General features: G+C 56.5%; 5 protein-coding genes across 5 annotated transcripts; 3 read left to right on the top strand and 2 right to left on the bottom strand.

The window, feature by feature from the left end:
* Positions 1-560: 560 nt before the first annotated feature.
* SCHCODRAFT_02671733 (uncharacterized protein) lies at positions 561-2,018 on the top strand (the record flags this gene model as incomplete). Its single annotated transcript, XM_003028038.2, has 1 exon — positions 561-2,018. One exon carries the CDS (start codon positions 561-563, stop codon positions 2,016-2,018), a length of 1,458 nt encoding a protein of 485 aa, XP_003028084.1.
* A 520-nt stretch (positions 2,019-2,538) lies between these two features.
* Positions 2,539-9,174, top strand: SCHCODRAFT_0258402 (putative histidine kinase; the record flags this gene model as incomplete). Its single annotated transcript, XM_003028039.1, has 25 exons — positions 2,539-2,814; positions 2,863-2,940; positions 3,337-3,473; positions 3,523-3,579; positions 3,635-4,553; positions 4,605-4,689; positions 4,746-4,860; positions 4,912-5,389; positions 5,445-5,580; positions 5,637-5,797; positions 5,854-6,054; positions 6,104-6,174; positions 6,228-6,311; positions 6,362-6,420; positions 6,471-6,593; positions 6,649-6,800; positions 6,852-6,970; positions 7,020-7,205; positions 7,261-7,284; positions 7,337-7,593; positions 7,648-8,204; positions 8,264-8,342; positions 8,402-8,489; positions 8,540-8,694; positions 8,759-9,174. 25 exons carry the CDS (start codon positions 2,539-2,541, stop codon positions 8,869-8,871), a joined length of 4,710 nt encoding a protein of 1,569 aa, XP_003028085.1. The 3' UTR covers positions 8,872-9,174.
* On the bottom strand, positions 9,074-10,302 carry SCHCODRAFT_02072306 (NAD(P)-binding protein). Its single transcript, XM_003028323.2, has 4 exons — positions 10,130-10,302; positions 9,784-10,070; positions 9,497-9,704; positions 9,074-9,421 (listed from the first exon to the last, which is right to left on the bottom strand). Exons 1-4 carry the CDS (start codon positions 10,173-10,175, stop codon positions 9,207-9,209), a joined length of 756 nt encoding a protein of 251 aa, XP_003028369.1. The 5' UTR covers positions 10,176-10,302; the 3' UTR covers positions 9,074-9,206.
* Positions 10,303-11,406: 1,104 nt separating this feature from the next.
* SCHCODRAFT_02638939 (uncharacterized protein) lies at positions 11,407-13,179 on the bottom strand. Its single transcript, XM_003028324.3, has 2 exons — positions 13,095-13,179; positions 11,407-13,036 (listed from the first exon to the last, which is right to left on the bottom strand). Exon 2 carries the CDS (start codon positions 12,981-12,983, stop codon positions 11,511-11,513), a length of 1,473 nt encoding a protein of 490 aa, XP_003028370.1. The 5' UTR covers positions 12,984-13,036; positions 13,095-13,179; the 3' UTR covers positions 11,407-11,510.
* Positions 13,180-13,256: 77 nt separating this feature from the next.
* SCHCODRAFT_02638942 (uncharacterized protein) lies at positions 13,257-14,984 on the top strand. The gene is made up of 3 exons (XM_003028040.3): positions 13,257-13,707; positions 13,763-13,849; positions 13,902-14,984. Exons 1-3 carry the CDS (start codon positions 13,597-13,599, stop codon positions 14,724-14,726), a joined length of 1,023 nt encoding a protein of 340 aa, XP_003028086.2. The 5' UTR covers positions 13,257-13,596; the 3' UTR covers positions 14,727-14,984.
* The last annotated feature ends 89 nt before the right edge of the window (positions 14,985-15,073 follow it).

Here is a 15,073-nt window from a genome sequence, read left to right on the forward strand (position 1 = left end):
CTCTCCGTCGCCATATTCTGAGGACAGTACAACGACTGCGGAGGGAAGAGCTCGGGGATCGCCTCGGTGCGTTGTGCAGTATACGACCGTACGCGACTTGCTTCTCATAATTCCTCGCAGGCGTGCGCTGCACTCCGTGCGCATCTCGTCGTTCACCCCGCCGACTCTCGCGCCTCGTACAACAATCCTGAAGCTTTGACGCGTACTTCGCCATCCCTCTTTCCACACCGCTTCCCTTCATGTCGGACGGCATCCTCAAAAACCTTGAGAGCGCCCTCCCCGATCGTCTAGCGCGCAACGGCAATATACGGTGCCCCGTGCGCTTCGTTCAGTGTCTGCTACAATTCGAGAGGATGCTCAACCGCTCGGGTGTATTGTGTATCGTGCAATCTAATACGGACATGGCGCGAGTGGTGGCAAGGCTGGTAAAAGTGATGGTCGGCGTATTAGTGGATGAGGACTGTAAGGAGGATGCGACAGTGGCTGAGAGATTGAGTGGGGACGTGAGGGAAAGGACAAGGAGAGATGCAAGCGCAGGTGTAGCAAGATCAAGCAGGAGAATGGAAGCACCGCCGCTCTCGTTACCAGAAGGCTCTCAACGTACACCCACGGATTCGCGGCAGAGTGTCATCAATCCCAGGCGTATACCCATGGATTCCGACGGCGTATACACCCACCGAGATGGTTATCGGAGTGAAGCGGCACACAAGCTCTGCGCTAGTGCTTGTGCTCCGGACAGCGCATCGGTGCATCGCCGGTTTGCGTCGACGACGATGGAAAGGAGGACGGGGTTGGAGATTATGGCCGACGTTTTGGAGAAGCTGGATCAAGTTGGGAAGGTGGTGAGGCTGGCGAGCGATATTGTCGCTCGAGCGGAGGGTGACGCTGCCAACGCGCACGTTAGCAGCCCTTCGCACCCCGGCGGCTCTCAGGCTGTTCCTCACGCAAGATCTGACGCATCACACGCAAGGAGTTCTCCCTTGCGCACCGGTGGCTCGACCTCCCCTGCTGCCAGCACCGTCTTCTACTCCGACAACTCCTCTCATGCAAGCGCTCACTCTAACACTCTGAATCGGCACTCGCATCCGGATGTTGCTCGCCACCCAATTCCTACCGTCGCCCGTATCTCGCACGCGGACACCCCACACCCTCCCCCCAACATCACACGCATCTTCAACTTCCTCATCGCTTGGATGAAGCGCAGCCCCGACACGGTGGTCCCACACGTGTGCCGCTCCGCGCCTTTGGTGTCGAGTCCGGCGGTTCTGGTCGCCTTGGTGGCGTATGTTGCGTGGAACCCTCGGCAGAGGAACGCTCCTGCGTACTATGATGCGCAGACCTCTGCGCATGCGCATGACACGCCAGCTCCCCAACGACGAGAGGCTCGCGAAGCCTCTCAACTTGCTTTTGAATGCCTTGCGCACTATCTGGTTCAGTGCGGTGAGGGTCGCCGCGATGAACGTCCCGAGGACGCACCGATGAATCGACAAGGAGATACAACCCATACCCATTATGAAAGACGATACCCATCTCAACCTCCCAGTGGGGACCTGCGACCACGCTCGAGCCCTGACTGCCCACTCAGCGGAGACTCGCGCGACCGCCAAAACGAACGACGGAATATTTGGCTGGCCTACTTGGCCGATCTGGAAGACCATAACGCGCGAGCGTTCGTGTACGACTGTACAATGATCGTCCACCGAATCGATTCCGAGAGTGAGAGGAATGTGACTGACCGGGAGCAAGGATATAATACGACTGAATGTCCGGGTCAAGGACACCGCTCCATTGCGAACCAAGGACATTATCAGACCGTGAGTCACGGACACTATGTGACTGTGAACCGAGGACAGAACTCGATGGAAGATCAAGACGCCTTTCTCCTGAGGCGATGTCTCATGGACGATGCTTTGTATGTTGCACGCAGATTGCAGCAGCGCGGTGTGGCGTTGAGCGAGTTGCACTGCGGCTCGGAGCTGCTCAAGGCCTTGAGCCGAGTAAGATCGAGATATCCTTGACAAGAATATATCTTGCTGGCTTCATTCGAATATTTCATCGTGAGGTTTGCGTCAGGCTTGTATGTGGTGAAGTACAATACCTGCCTAATATGGAAACAATGACTTCCATTTCGGCTGAACTTGCAGAGTTCGTGCCTTCAATTCAATCCGACATCTCTGAATCTCTCCACACGTCTCCAATGATGCACGCTTGGTGAATGAAAGACCCCGCAACCGAATGGGGGGAAGCAGGGGGAGGGCGCGACTGTCGCACAGTGATCTGCGTATCGCATTCTTTTACACAGGTCTGAAAGAAGTAGGCTTCTTCTCAGCGAAGAAGGGTACATGACCGACTCTTGAAGAGGAACAATCTGTGAGGGCGACGAGTGAGGGACGGAAGCAGAAAGCGCAGCATCAGCGATCATCAGACGGTGGCGGACTCTTCTTCTCCCATTTCTTCGCAAACTATTTCCCTTTCTTCTCCGTCGTTCTCGACGTGTTCGATCCCTCCCCCGCTCGCGGTGACGACGCCAGGGCCATCATGTGCGACGACGAGCCGACACCACCCGCGGGGGTTATCCTCCTCGCCTTCGCCCCCGAAGTGCGCGAGAAGCCCGTCGCGAAGTACCTGCTCTCCTTCGACTGGGCTAGCACGCCCCTCGGTCCCATCACGGAATGGCCGCAGTCCCTCAAGACCGTCGTCGCCCTTATGCTCGTTAACCCCTCTCAGTCATGCATGTTTTGGGGTCCGGAGAAGACCGTACTCTACAATGATGCTTGGGCGCAGATATCAGGGGCAAAGCATCCCCATCTCATGGTGCGTGGTGCATATCTCGAGCTGAATTGCTTGCTCACGAATTCTTAGGGAAGGCCAGGCAGAGTAGCATTCCACGAACTCTGGGATACATTCTCAAAGCATTGCGATCAGGTGTACAATGGCAAGGTGAGTAGTCCCCACGAGGCGACTATATCGTACGCGACACGGGCTGCGTGCGGGAGGGGGGAGGAGGGAGCTCGCCTCAGCAGCGTCGTGCATGGGCGCGAAGTACGAGAAGTACCCCCTCCCCCTCCCTTGGTCCATGGCGCTCGTTGCCGTCAGAATCACTCTGTATCATGAATGCAGACCTCCTTTCCTCTACAACTACACATGGATGCATAGGAAAGGCTCTGTGTGTACGGACTGCTTCGCGAAAATCCTGACATGGGTCCTGCATGGAGGGCGCACGCCAAGTCCCTATTGAGTCCGCGCAACGATCCCGTGCCGTGCCGCAGACGAACGATATTCCTTCTCCCTCCTCATCGTATAGGCATATGGCTCATCGCTGACAGACCATCCCAGCTCGTCGGCCGCGTCGACGATCTCGTACTCTTCGAGTCGCGCGTCACGGAGGAGCAGACCGCGAGCTTCCACAGCCCAATTCTCGTTACGCCTGAATCGACCGAAGACGACCCACCCGTCCTGGAGACGTACTTTACGTGCGTGCTCGCACACTCAATCCTCGTCACCACCTGACCGTCCCGCCAGTTGGTCGTACCTCCCCATCCAAGTCGAAGACGGCAGCGTTGGCGGTATCATCAACAAGTTCGTTGGTTCCCCACATCTATGAACTTACCTCACTCATTCCCCCTCCCCCTAGCTGTATGGAAACCACTGACAAGGTTCTGTCCGAGCGCCGCATGCACACCGTCCGCCGTGTTGCCGAGTGCACCTCCCTTGCGCAGACCACGGCCGAGTTTTGGCCCGCGCTCACAGAAGCTTTCACCGACAATCAGTACGACTTCCCGTACTTCATGTGCTATGCTGCTAGTGCCGCGGAGCCTGCGGCGTGCGACTCTCCCTCAGGGCAGTCTTCGTCCTCGCGCTCCTCTTCATCGTCGTCGATGCGCTCGACAATATCCCCCATCCGTCTTCAGCTTAAGGAGGCGGTCGGTATACCAAAGGAACATCCGGCAGCACCTGAGGTCATCGAGCTGCTCTCTACGACTGGCGAGGGCATGCCGTGGCCCTTTGCCGAGGCCTGCATATCACGCGTGCCCATACGCGCGGCCAATCCCTTTCCTGTGGACGAAGGCAAGGACGACGACGCTGGCCGCACGTGGGCCGAATATGCACGTAACAGAGCCTGGGGCGACCCGCCCGGGGACGCCGTCGTCATGCCCCTGACTTCACCCGACGGAGGTCTCATTGGCGTACTTGTGCTAGGACTGAATACGCGGAGGCCATATGCGGGGCGCTATGCCAACTTCCACGCGACACTTGTGAAGAACCTGAGCGCGAGCTATGCGGCGACGCTCGCGTTTGAGCAGCAGATACAGCGCGCGGAGGAGCTCAGGGCGCTGGATCGGGCAAAGACAGTGTTCTTCCAGAATGTCTCGCATGAGCTTCGGACGCCCCTCACGCTCATTCGCGGGCCTTGCGAGGATGCTCTGCGTGCGGAGAAGCTCGATCCGCTGGCACGGACGCGCTTTAGGTTCATTGACAGGGCTAGCAAGCGATTGTTGCGCTTAGTGAATAGCCTGATGTTATTCTCGAGCGCAGAGGCGAGGAAACTGCAGGTGCGTGGACAATCTATCTGGTAACTTGACCGTCTGACACGCCTCTCGCAGGCGCACTACCGTCCTGTGAAGCTGGGATCAGTAACCGCGGATATGGCGTCTTTGTTTCGCTCTGGTATCGAGCGCGCGGGGTTGAGTGAGTGGATAGGTATAGGCTGCTTCCACTAGTCACTGATGAACTGCTCCACCCAGCATTCAATGTCAACTGCGAGGACCAGGACGGAAAGATGGTCTTTATTGACGTCTTCCTTTGGGAGAAGATTGTCTTCAACTTGTTGTCAAACGCGCTCAAATACACCAAGAAAGGGTATGCATTGTAGTCAAAATTCTCGAAATGCCTGGCTGACTGTCGTCGCAGCTTCATCAATGTCAATCTGAGGTATACCTCGACGGAGGCCATCCTACGAGTAGAGGACTCGGGCTGCGGCATCCCTTCCGACCACGTCGGCCGCGTCTTGGACCGCTTCCACCGCGTGGAGTCCTCCGAGGGGCGTTCCGTCGAGGGCACGGGCATCGGCCTCGCGCTAACCTCCGAGCTCGTCAAGCTACACGGAGGCCGCATTGACGTGACCAGCGACCTTGGACGGGGGTCGGCGTTCATGGTGCGTCTCCCGCTCGGGGACAAGCACCTTCCGCAAGAGGGCGTCGAACACGAGGAGGCGTCACACGAGCATATGAGTACCGAACACATGGCGCGGCTGGCGACCGATGCCGGCGGTTGGCTCGCGGAGGACTCGGCGGACTCGACGAGCCAAAGTTCGGCGGGTGTGGTCGGGGAGGGGGAGAAGGGGGCGCAGCTGCAGCCGTTCAAGGTGCTGCTGACGGAGGACGATGAGGTGCGCGTAGAGTGAGGACACGGTAGGATCAGAGCTGATGTGATTTCGTGAACAGGATGCGCGGCAGTACATCCACTCGATCCTGAGGGGCATCGTGCAGGAGGTGGTTACCGTGCCGGACGGCATGGCTGCGCTGGAGTACATTGAGTCGTCGGAGAAGCCGCCAGACTTGCTGGTGACGGATATGATGAGTGAGTGCATCGAGCAGGATGTTTTGGGATGATCTTCGACTAACGCTATTACGCAGTGCCTCGCATGAACGGCGCAGAGCTTCTTCGTACACTCACGCATCATCACGACTCTAGTATCCAGGCCATGCCCGCTATCGTACTCACCGCACGCACTGGGCAGGAGGGCGATGCTCGTGTGGATGGATTGCTGCACGGACCAGTAGACTATCTACTCAAGGTCTGTTCGCTCTTCCGAAGTCTGTGAGGGACTGGCTGATATAACCTTTCCCCAAGCCCTTCAGTGCCACAGAGCTCACTCAGCGTGTCGAGACGCGGCTGCAGGCCTTACGACAGAAGCAGGAGCTCGAGCGGCTGGTCGAACAGAGAACAGCTGCCCTCGACAGTGCTCAACAGCGATATCGACGTATGAGCGAGCTGGCGCCTGTCGCGTTGTTTGAGACCGACGAAGACGACCGAGAGCTGATCACGTACGCGGTAAGCATAATTGCTGATTCCCATCGCAGGTGTGCTGATGGTGCCGCAGAACGAGCGTTTCTTCACGCTCACGGGCTTGCCGAAGGTGCTACCCCTGCGCCTGGAAGTCTTTGTGGATATGTGAGTGCAATATTTTGCACGAAGTGGATATCGCGCGACTCACACAACTCCAGGGTTGCTCCGCAACATCAGGCCATTGTGCGCGAGCACTGGTTAGACGTCCTCGCGAACGGTGTAACGGCGCGCTTCGATTTCCTGTGAGTGCAGTGATTGGTTCAAATGTAGTTCACTAAAGTGTACACGGTAGCTTCGTTGACGACAAGAATGTCTTTGCGGAAATTATACCGTCTGCGTCTGGCGGATTGTGTGAGTTCTGGTATTTTGTCCCGCTTTCATATGTGCTCATACCATTTCAGTGGCAACGCTGACCGATCAGACCGAGCAACGGCGGTTCCTCGCGCAGCAGTTGGATACTGAGCGTGCGAAGGCAGACGAGGCTGTCAGGCAAAGGCGTCTACAGGAAGCGTTTATCGACATTGGTATGTCAAACCGCCGAGTATCTTCTTCTCTGCGTACTGAGCTAACAAACTTTAGTATCGCACGAACTGCGGAATCCTCTCTCCGCGATTTTGCAGAGCGCGGATCTGCTGTCAGGTTCAATTGTGCGATTGAACGACATCATGCAAGAGGTCTTCGTATCAATAAAGACAGGTCTGCCCCTCTCGGGATCACGGCTGAAGAAGCTAGTGAGTTACCCTTACGGTTCGTAGCACAGCTCGCTCTAACCCGGATTCCAGATGGACGAAAGCGAAACAGAGTTGCAGGATGCCAGCCATGCGGTCGCATCGGTTGAACTTTGTGCTCGTCACCAGACCATCATCGCCAGCGACATCCTTGTCGTCTCGCGACTCGATTCGTAAGTAGCCCCGCTAGCTCGATTGCTTTCCATACTGAGTTTAACCCAGGAATCTGCTGAGCATGAAGCCCACGATGTTCCATCTCATGGATGAGATGCGAAGTACGTTGGCTATGTTCTCGGTCCAGGCGGAAACGCAGAATATCAAGTTCTTGCTCAAGCCGGAAGGCGTCGATGCCGAGACGAGGATTGTGGCTGATCCAACAAGGTTATGCCAAATTCTTGTCAACCTAATGTATGTCGCTGCTTTGCAAAGCTATATCAAGCGCTCGCGCTCACGTTGTGCCCAGATCGAATTCGTGCCGAGTGCTAGAGTGAGTTGTTTGCAAGGATTTTTTCGATGGGCTTTTATTGACGCCATACCAGGTCTTGGGAGGGCAAGCGCGAAATTACCATTGAAATGTCTCTGGAATTGCGCCGTCCCTTCGCATTAGCAGTTCATTCTCGTCATGCTTCAGAGGAGAACGTGGACCCCACTCATCTATGGCTCACCTTCCATATCTCTGACACGGGTCCGGGGATTCCCGTCGAGGATCAAGCTCGTCTTTTTACGCGCTTCAATGACGTGCAGGCGGTACAGACGGCTGGCCGACGGTCCTCCAGCATGGGTGGTACCGGGCTTGGTTCGTTGTCGGTCTCAATCATGACGTTCTCACTGCTCACGGTGCTCCTTGCAGGCTTATACCTCTGCCGGAAGCTTGCCGAACTACAAGGCGGCGCCATCAAGTTCGACGGAGAAGCGGGCAAGGGCGCCTCCTTTCTGTTCTTCATTGAAGCTCGCCTTGCACCGCCGGCACCCAGCGCGTTCTCCGCATACGCGAAGCGCAGCTCGGATCGCTTTGAACGGACGGGCTCCATCTCGCCGCGTCCCGGTATATCGCGGACGACGTCGGACGTTATCCTGCACCATGCAGAGAAGCGGAATGGGACGCAGAGTACACCTGAGGTCGAAGTCGGCGCGCGGCAGGGGCTGAGCAACGGAACCAACCTGAAATCCGAGTTAAAGGCCGACGTGCTGAACGAGAAGCTGCTGAGCGTCCCGGTTGTCGCGAGTCCGGATCTGGATCCGGACATGATACTCAAGAGGCCAGAGGTGCGCCAGAAGGAAGAAGAGGCGGGGCGGCGGCAAGAATCGGAGCGCGAGGAGCGCCATCGCCAGGAGTCTTCCGCTCCTCGGCATGGGGGCGACCCTGTTGAGCGCACGTCGTTGCACGTGCTAGTGGTTGAGGATAATGTGCGTCTGGATCAGTGCGCTCGTGATTTGACTTGCTAACCGGCGGCTCCGCATCTTAGGCTGTGAACCAGAGACTGCTCCGTCGGCAGTTAGAGAAGGCGGGCTTTCTGGTCGATACAGCTAATCACGGACTGCAAGGTAAGCTATCTTCACCCCACCAAAGACTAACGAAAAATGCTAACTTGAATGGTGTGCAGCGTTGCAACTTCTCGAGGAGGGCGCATTGGCGACCGCATCGCAGCCCTATCCATCCGTCGTACTGATGGACTTGGAGATGCCTGTTATGTGCGTACATTATGTGCCTTCGACGTTCTCGACACTAAACTGTCTTGAAGGGACGGCCTCGAAGCGACATCGCGGATTCGCGCGCTCGAGGAAGAGGGCAAGCTTCCGCCGCCAAAGATGCCAATCTTCGCGATCACGGGCAACGCGAGACAGGGCCAGGTCGACGCGGCGCTGGCGGTAGGGATGGACGAGGTGTTCATTAAGCGTGAGTTTCCATGAGTGGCTTGCCTTTGTCGTCGATGATTATGGGCTGATGTCCTCGCCTGCAGCATATAGACTGGCGGATGTCGTGGCTCGCATCGACCGCGATGGCCGTCAAAGAATGGCAATGGTGGACATGATCCCGGATCAAGACTTGACGCCAACTGCTTCAGGCGTCTAGGGACGAGCCCTTCATCGCATCTTCCTCGCATCGTACTCATCAATTGAGTACACATCATCATCATCATCATCACCCTAGCTCCTCCACATCGGCATCGCTATTTCTACATTGTACTTTGCATGGGTGTATCGCTAGACAATCCGCATGGGTCTCGGGCTGCTATACTATCGGTCGTGTGCTCTCTGTATCTTTATCATGTAGATCATTTTTGTAGGTATTCAGGCGTTATTCTTGCTATTGCGGGGAATCATGGTACAGAAGTTATCTTTACAACATGCTATGGCTATCATTGCGACATCACTATGGCTGGCTTACCAGCATGTCACTCCTCGCTTCTACCAGTCCCACTTGCCGAGGCCGGTGTAGTCCACAAACTGCCCGCCGTGCGTCTCCCTGGTCGCGACGTCGATTTGCTCGAGGACACCACGTGCACTCTCTTCTGCAGAAATAGGAGGGAAAGCAGCGAGCAATTGCTCGATTCCCGGAGTCTTGTCGTACGCCTGTCGCGCCCCGTCGGTCGCGACGGTACCCGGGCTTATGGGGAAAATGACTGCAAGGCTGGTAAGCGACGGGATTTGGAAAGCAAGGAGCGTACACGAATACAAGGGAACGAATGAGAACTGACCAAATTCGGGGAAGTCGCGATGGAGCTTACGCACAACCCAGTTAAGGGCGGCCTTGGACGCGCCGTAGGGGTACATGAGCATCGAGGTCTGGCCCGCATTCGCAATGCTGCCAAATCCGGAGGAGATGGCTACGAACTTAGGCGTCTTGCTCTCTTTCAGGAGCTGGTACGTCGCCTGGAACAGGACGAGAGGGCCATTGGTATTGACCTGGGAATTCCGGTCAGTTTTGTATTGCACGTAGCACGATAAATGCCGCTATCAATAAAGAGGACATCTCGTACCGCACCTCGAAGTGCCTGATCATATCATCTGTCCGTAGCTCGAGGGCTGAGTCGAAGACGTCGGCGACGGCTGCGTTCGCGATCACAACATCGAGCCGCCCCGCGACGCGCTTGATTTCCTCTGCGATCACGATGTTGTTGGCCTTGTCCGGCGAGATGAGCTTGACGACGTGAAAACGGTCGGGATGCGCTTCTGCGAGCTCCCGAAGCTCAGTAGCCCCAGCGGGCTCGCGAGCACCGGCAAAGACAACGGCGTCAGGGCGAGCGGCCAGCAATGTCACAATAGCAAGTCCTGCAGATGAAATGTCAGCCGTGCACGCCACCCCGTACGCAGAACAGAAAGAGACATACCAATGCCACGACTCGCGCCTGACACAAGGTAGACGGTGGGAGACATGACGATGCTATAGTGAGCACCGCACTGTGAGCGCTTGGTGTGAGTGAGTTCTAGCGCTCGCCGCTCCCTGTCGTTTTGTATCCTTCGAGTATAGTACAGTGACTCCCCCCAGTTCTGTCATCGGGTCGGGATAGCCTCCTAGACTTGGCATTAGTCAGGAATAACGAAATCCGGTCTGGCTTCGTCGAGCTCGCCGTACAGCACGCAAGCACCGTGATGCTTCTGCCTTACAAAGATAGGCCTAGCACTCGGAGAACCCACCTGCTTCAAGTGTGTGTTGTACCTACAGATATGCCCCCATAAACGACGCATCAATTGCAGACGGGTTTACCCTGGGCTCGTCATGTTGTCGAGTGGGTCCAATTCTTATAGTAGGGTGTGGGCCTCTTGGTAGGTGACAGAGGCGCTTACCTTACCCATGAAAGTAGCTAGAGGGGCATATCACGAGCCACAATGACTTTGAAGCTGGGTGTACCTATGTGAACACTCAATTTAAATTCTCTGCAGTGATCTTCAGCCCGAGTCTTCGAGGGATTGAGGATGGTTTCGAGGTGGCCCAAAACTCTGCCTAGTGTGTTCTCTAGATGTTCTTCCATCAGCTTGCGTGAACACAATGGAAGGAGCGACAGAGAGGATGCCAAGCACGAAAACTAGCGCGAAATTCCAATATTTGTTTCGGCAAAGACCGAATCCGGCTCGAGCCGAGGTGGCACGTGACAGGTTGAATTTCAAGCATCGGCGACTGAACAATTGCAAACAGCGCCTACTCACCCTCATTCACACTCGACAGAATCATTTCCATCATCTACTCAACGTAGGAGACTATACCACCGCAGAAGAGCCTTACAAAGTACCTCTAGCTGCCCTCCCGCGAACCCTGCGCGCCCTATCTAACCCCGGAATTCTGTCAATGACTTGATGCATGTAGAAAGCTCTCCCAGCTGGGAAGCCCTCTGCCATTTGTATCCCTTGAGGAATTGAGTCCTATGCAAGAAGGTGCGCTCGCAAAGTTAAAAACTCAGGAGGGATCTGCCAGCTGTCCTGAAGCATCGATGGGTTTGAATTCCCTGAAGGGGGGACAAGTTCGGCCCTCTTTGTTCATGTTTTTTTTTTTCTCACCTACCAAAACAAGGCCAGGAAGGAGAGTGCGGCAGCGGGCCCGCTTTACGCATCATACTTTACCTGTGTGAATAGCAGCGAGACCTCTTTGCAGCATGCTCTGAGAGGCTCTGCCAGTACAGGCCCACGCCGCGCGCGCTGCCTCAACGACGCAGGGCAAAATTGATCTGAGTACAACGATGGCTTCGAGATGTACAATGGGATGTCGTACGGAGCCTACGGCAACTGATACTCATGGCCTAGATCGCACACAAGACGGGCCAGCGTTTTGAACGGGATACCGTGCGCCGTGCCACTCGTAGCCCTCGACACCATGATCTGCCGCAACAAATCCTCGCGCCCATCACAGCTCCAGCCGTCAAAACGCAGCGTCAAGCGTGTAAGCGCCGGCAGACGCGCAGGCGCCGACTCGTCTCGCGCAAGCCAGGCGAGCAGTTCAGGGCGCAGGAAGGGACAGAGCCTATGTTCCTCCTTCCCATTCTCGATACGCAACGTGGCGAGCGCCGGAAGGCCCTCGAGGCATCGATACAGGTCGTCCAGAGGGAGATATTCGTCTATATCGAAATCTATGAGTTCGAGAGTGCGCAGCGAGCGCATCGAGGCACGCGCCAGCACGCGAGTGAGAGAAGTGATGGACACGGACCCCGTCCTCTCTTCGTCTTCATCGATGCCACCGGTGACTTTCAGCTTCTGCAGGATGGGTGCATCTATCTTAGGGAGGAAGAGATGCCCCAAGCCTGAAACTGCCATTTCTATGAGCTTAGGCAGGTGGAACACGGACGGGCCAAGATTGACGTTGACCGAAAAAATGAAAGCGTGGTCGCCAAAACCGTCGAGTAATTCAAGCCTTCTCAAATCCGGCTGCGCAGAAAGGTGGCGGACGATGGTGTCGAACTCGTGGGCCTCGCCGTAGTATAGAATGTAGATCACAGTGGTAAGCTGCTGACTCCAGGCGGGCAGCATTATAGGAGGTTGGCCATACCCAACGGTGATGGTGGCTTCCCTGACGCGAGACGCGTTCTGCACGAAGGCGAGAGGCAGCGGACCTTCGTGCTGTTCGAGCCATGTCGTGACCATGAGTACGACGCGTTCGAGTAGCGGCGTCTGAAGTTCTGCTTGCCGAGAGAAAAGAATGCAGTCACCAATCACCGAGAGCATCTCCCATCTATAGGCAGACAGGGCAGCGACACGGTAGAGGACCTCTGCTACCTGCCGGGTCGCAGCGACGGCTTCAGGGACGGCGTTGAGGTAGGAAACGTCGATTTGCGCCTCCGCGTAGACAGACAGAGGAGCCTGGCAGGAGCGAGCGAGATAGGCCTCGACATCATCATGCGAAGAGATGTGGGACGCGTGAATGTTCACGGTAGTCCATAGTCGGGGATGACCGAACGCAACCGCACGCCATTCCTGACAAACGCGAGCGATGGCAGGCGTCCCTAAGTTGCGCGAAGATGCAGGATACTTCAAAGTAGATTGAAAAAAGATCTCGGAAAGTATTTCTGGGGGAAGGGTATGGATGGTCGTGGATAGCAAGGATGCAGCGCTGCGTGATGCAAGATCTTCATGCGGGTCGACGAGAGCGCTCGGATGCGTGGTTGCATCGGCATTTCTCGATCCGACGTTCGGTGATAAAACAGCCTGACTTGGCCAGTTCCGCTCGTCTCTCATGGCTACACGGCTGCTCGTCATGTATGGAGACTGGCAATGTCCTGCTTGGACTCGTCCTTCGAAGACTTGGTGACCTGCGCATGAGATGGAATCTGTAAGGATACGCACGCATATCAGATACAAAGCACGCACCTTGTGCAATGCCTCGTCACTGGACTCGCGAATCAGCTAAGCCCTGAGGCCTGAGGTCAAGCTCAAGCTCAAGGCTCAATCAATGCCGCGGTCGTGACGGTGACACTGGAGCTGTCCCCATCACGCTCGGCTGCTCGTCAATCTTCCATCTTACCACGATCCATTTCTTTTCGCAGAGACCATATATCTTTCGCTACTATCAGACATAGAATCCATCCAAAAGTCAGAATCTCGACGAGCATCAGTCTCTTCGCCGACCCCGCCGTACCCGAATCTCTTACACAGAAGGGCCTGCCGAGGTGTCAAGATCCCAGATTTGTATCTCATCGTGCCTACCACTCCGAGGCCACGTTGCCCGGCACCGCTTTTTATGACTGTCCTTCTCGAACACACACTTCTCTTGTTGGTCCCACGACCACAAAGGCCGGCGCGCCGTGATCGCCCGTCCCTTTGTTCCCTCATGGGCCTCCCCGCAGCTTAAAGAGCCCCTCAGTGATGCGACATGTGCTGTTGTTGCACCCTCTTCAGCCGTCACAACATCATGGGCTTCCTCTCGCGCTCCTCGTCCAAGAAATCCAAGAAGTCGGCCAAGTCGGAGTCGGTCTACGAGCAGGTGCGTGCACTGGGCGCCACAGTCCGCGCAACTCGCTCACATATGTGCCACGCAGCCTTCACCCGCTAGGAGCCGGCTCTCTCTACACCGATCGGCGAACGACTCGCCTTCACGATCGACACGGCGCTCTACAAGCGAGGATGTACGTGACGTCCTTCATACTCGATCGTCCCCCGTCTCACGGCCATCTCCAGGTCCCCGAACCCCTTCCCGCACCTCCCTGCGCGCGCGTCCCGTGCGGCGACGACATCTGGGCGCGCCTCACCACGCGCGACGCCACGTCCTTCTACCTCGACTTTGCCGACCCACACGGGAACGCGCTCGACCCTGCCCTCGACGTATACGACGTCGGCAAGCCAGGGACAATGACCCGCCTCACGCCCGACTTCCCCCTCCTCACGAACCCCGCACCGCCGACATCGCCCCCGGACCCCTCACCCAAGCGTGTCTCAAAGCGCTCACCCCTGCGAGAACAGACACTCCGCGAGCGCACGCTCAGCACGATCAACCGCCCCGACAGCAGCTACTTCCTGAACAAATACGTAAACTCGAGCCAGGCGTCGACGCCTAGCTTGCCTTCGCTGCCTCTCGACCTTCCATCGTGCAATGTGCCGTACGCGTCGTCGAACCCGTCTACGACCAGGTTGTCCAGCTCCCCGATTGGCCGACCGTCCATCTCGACGCCGGGTCGGCCTTCCGTCTCGCCTTCGCGGCCCTCTGTCTCGCCCTCGCGGCCTTCCATATCGCCATCTCGGCCAAGTACTCGGCCGTCGACGCCCACCAGACAACGACCGTCCCTCTCCAACGCTCTCCCTCCTCCGCTCGACATCACTCACCCCCGTTACATCCTCTACCCCACTTCCCGGTACCAGATCCGCCGGAACGCAGATATTGTCGCAAGCGTCGACTTCCAGGTGTACTTCTCCATGACCGGGGTCAGTGGCGCTGCGATCGCTGGTACGGCACGGGACGGGAGAATACAGGAAAGCAGCGTCAAGCAGACGTGGAGTGCGGTGTGAGGACAGTGGCAGGGTAAGTATGATAGAGGAAGAAAGAGGATTGGCATGGCGGACTCAGACGCATGGTATCGAAGCCCCAGAAGGACAGTAGATGATCGCTCACGACACATTGTACATACCCCTCACGCACACATTATCAGCCTATCTACTTTAGCGCTCAATGAATGATCCCATAGTATTTCACTTACTATATTTGAACAATGACCGGGAGGTATTGAACAATGCAGTCTAAGGCCTTCGGCAAACGCCGCTCTGATTTCCCTCTGCTAATCATGAACCTGTGTAGCTGGAACTACCCGCCATGGCCTTCACTTCCCCTTCAAACTGAGAAGGCATGATGAGTAGAA

This window comes from Schizophyllum commune (assembly GCF_000143185.2).
Source record: "Schizophyllum commune H4-8 unplaced genomic scaffold SCHCOscaffold_11, whole genome shotgun sequence".
NCBI lineage: Eukaryota > Fungi > Basidiomycota > Agaricomycetes > Agaricales > Schizophyllaceae > Schizophyllum > Schizophyllum commune.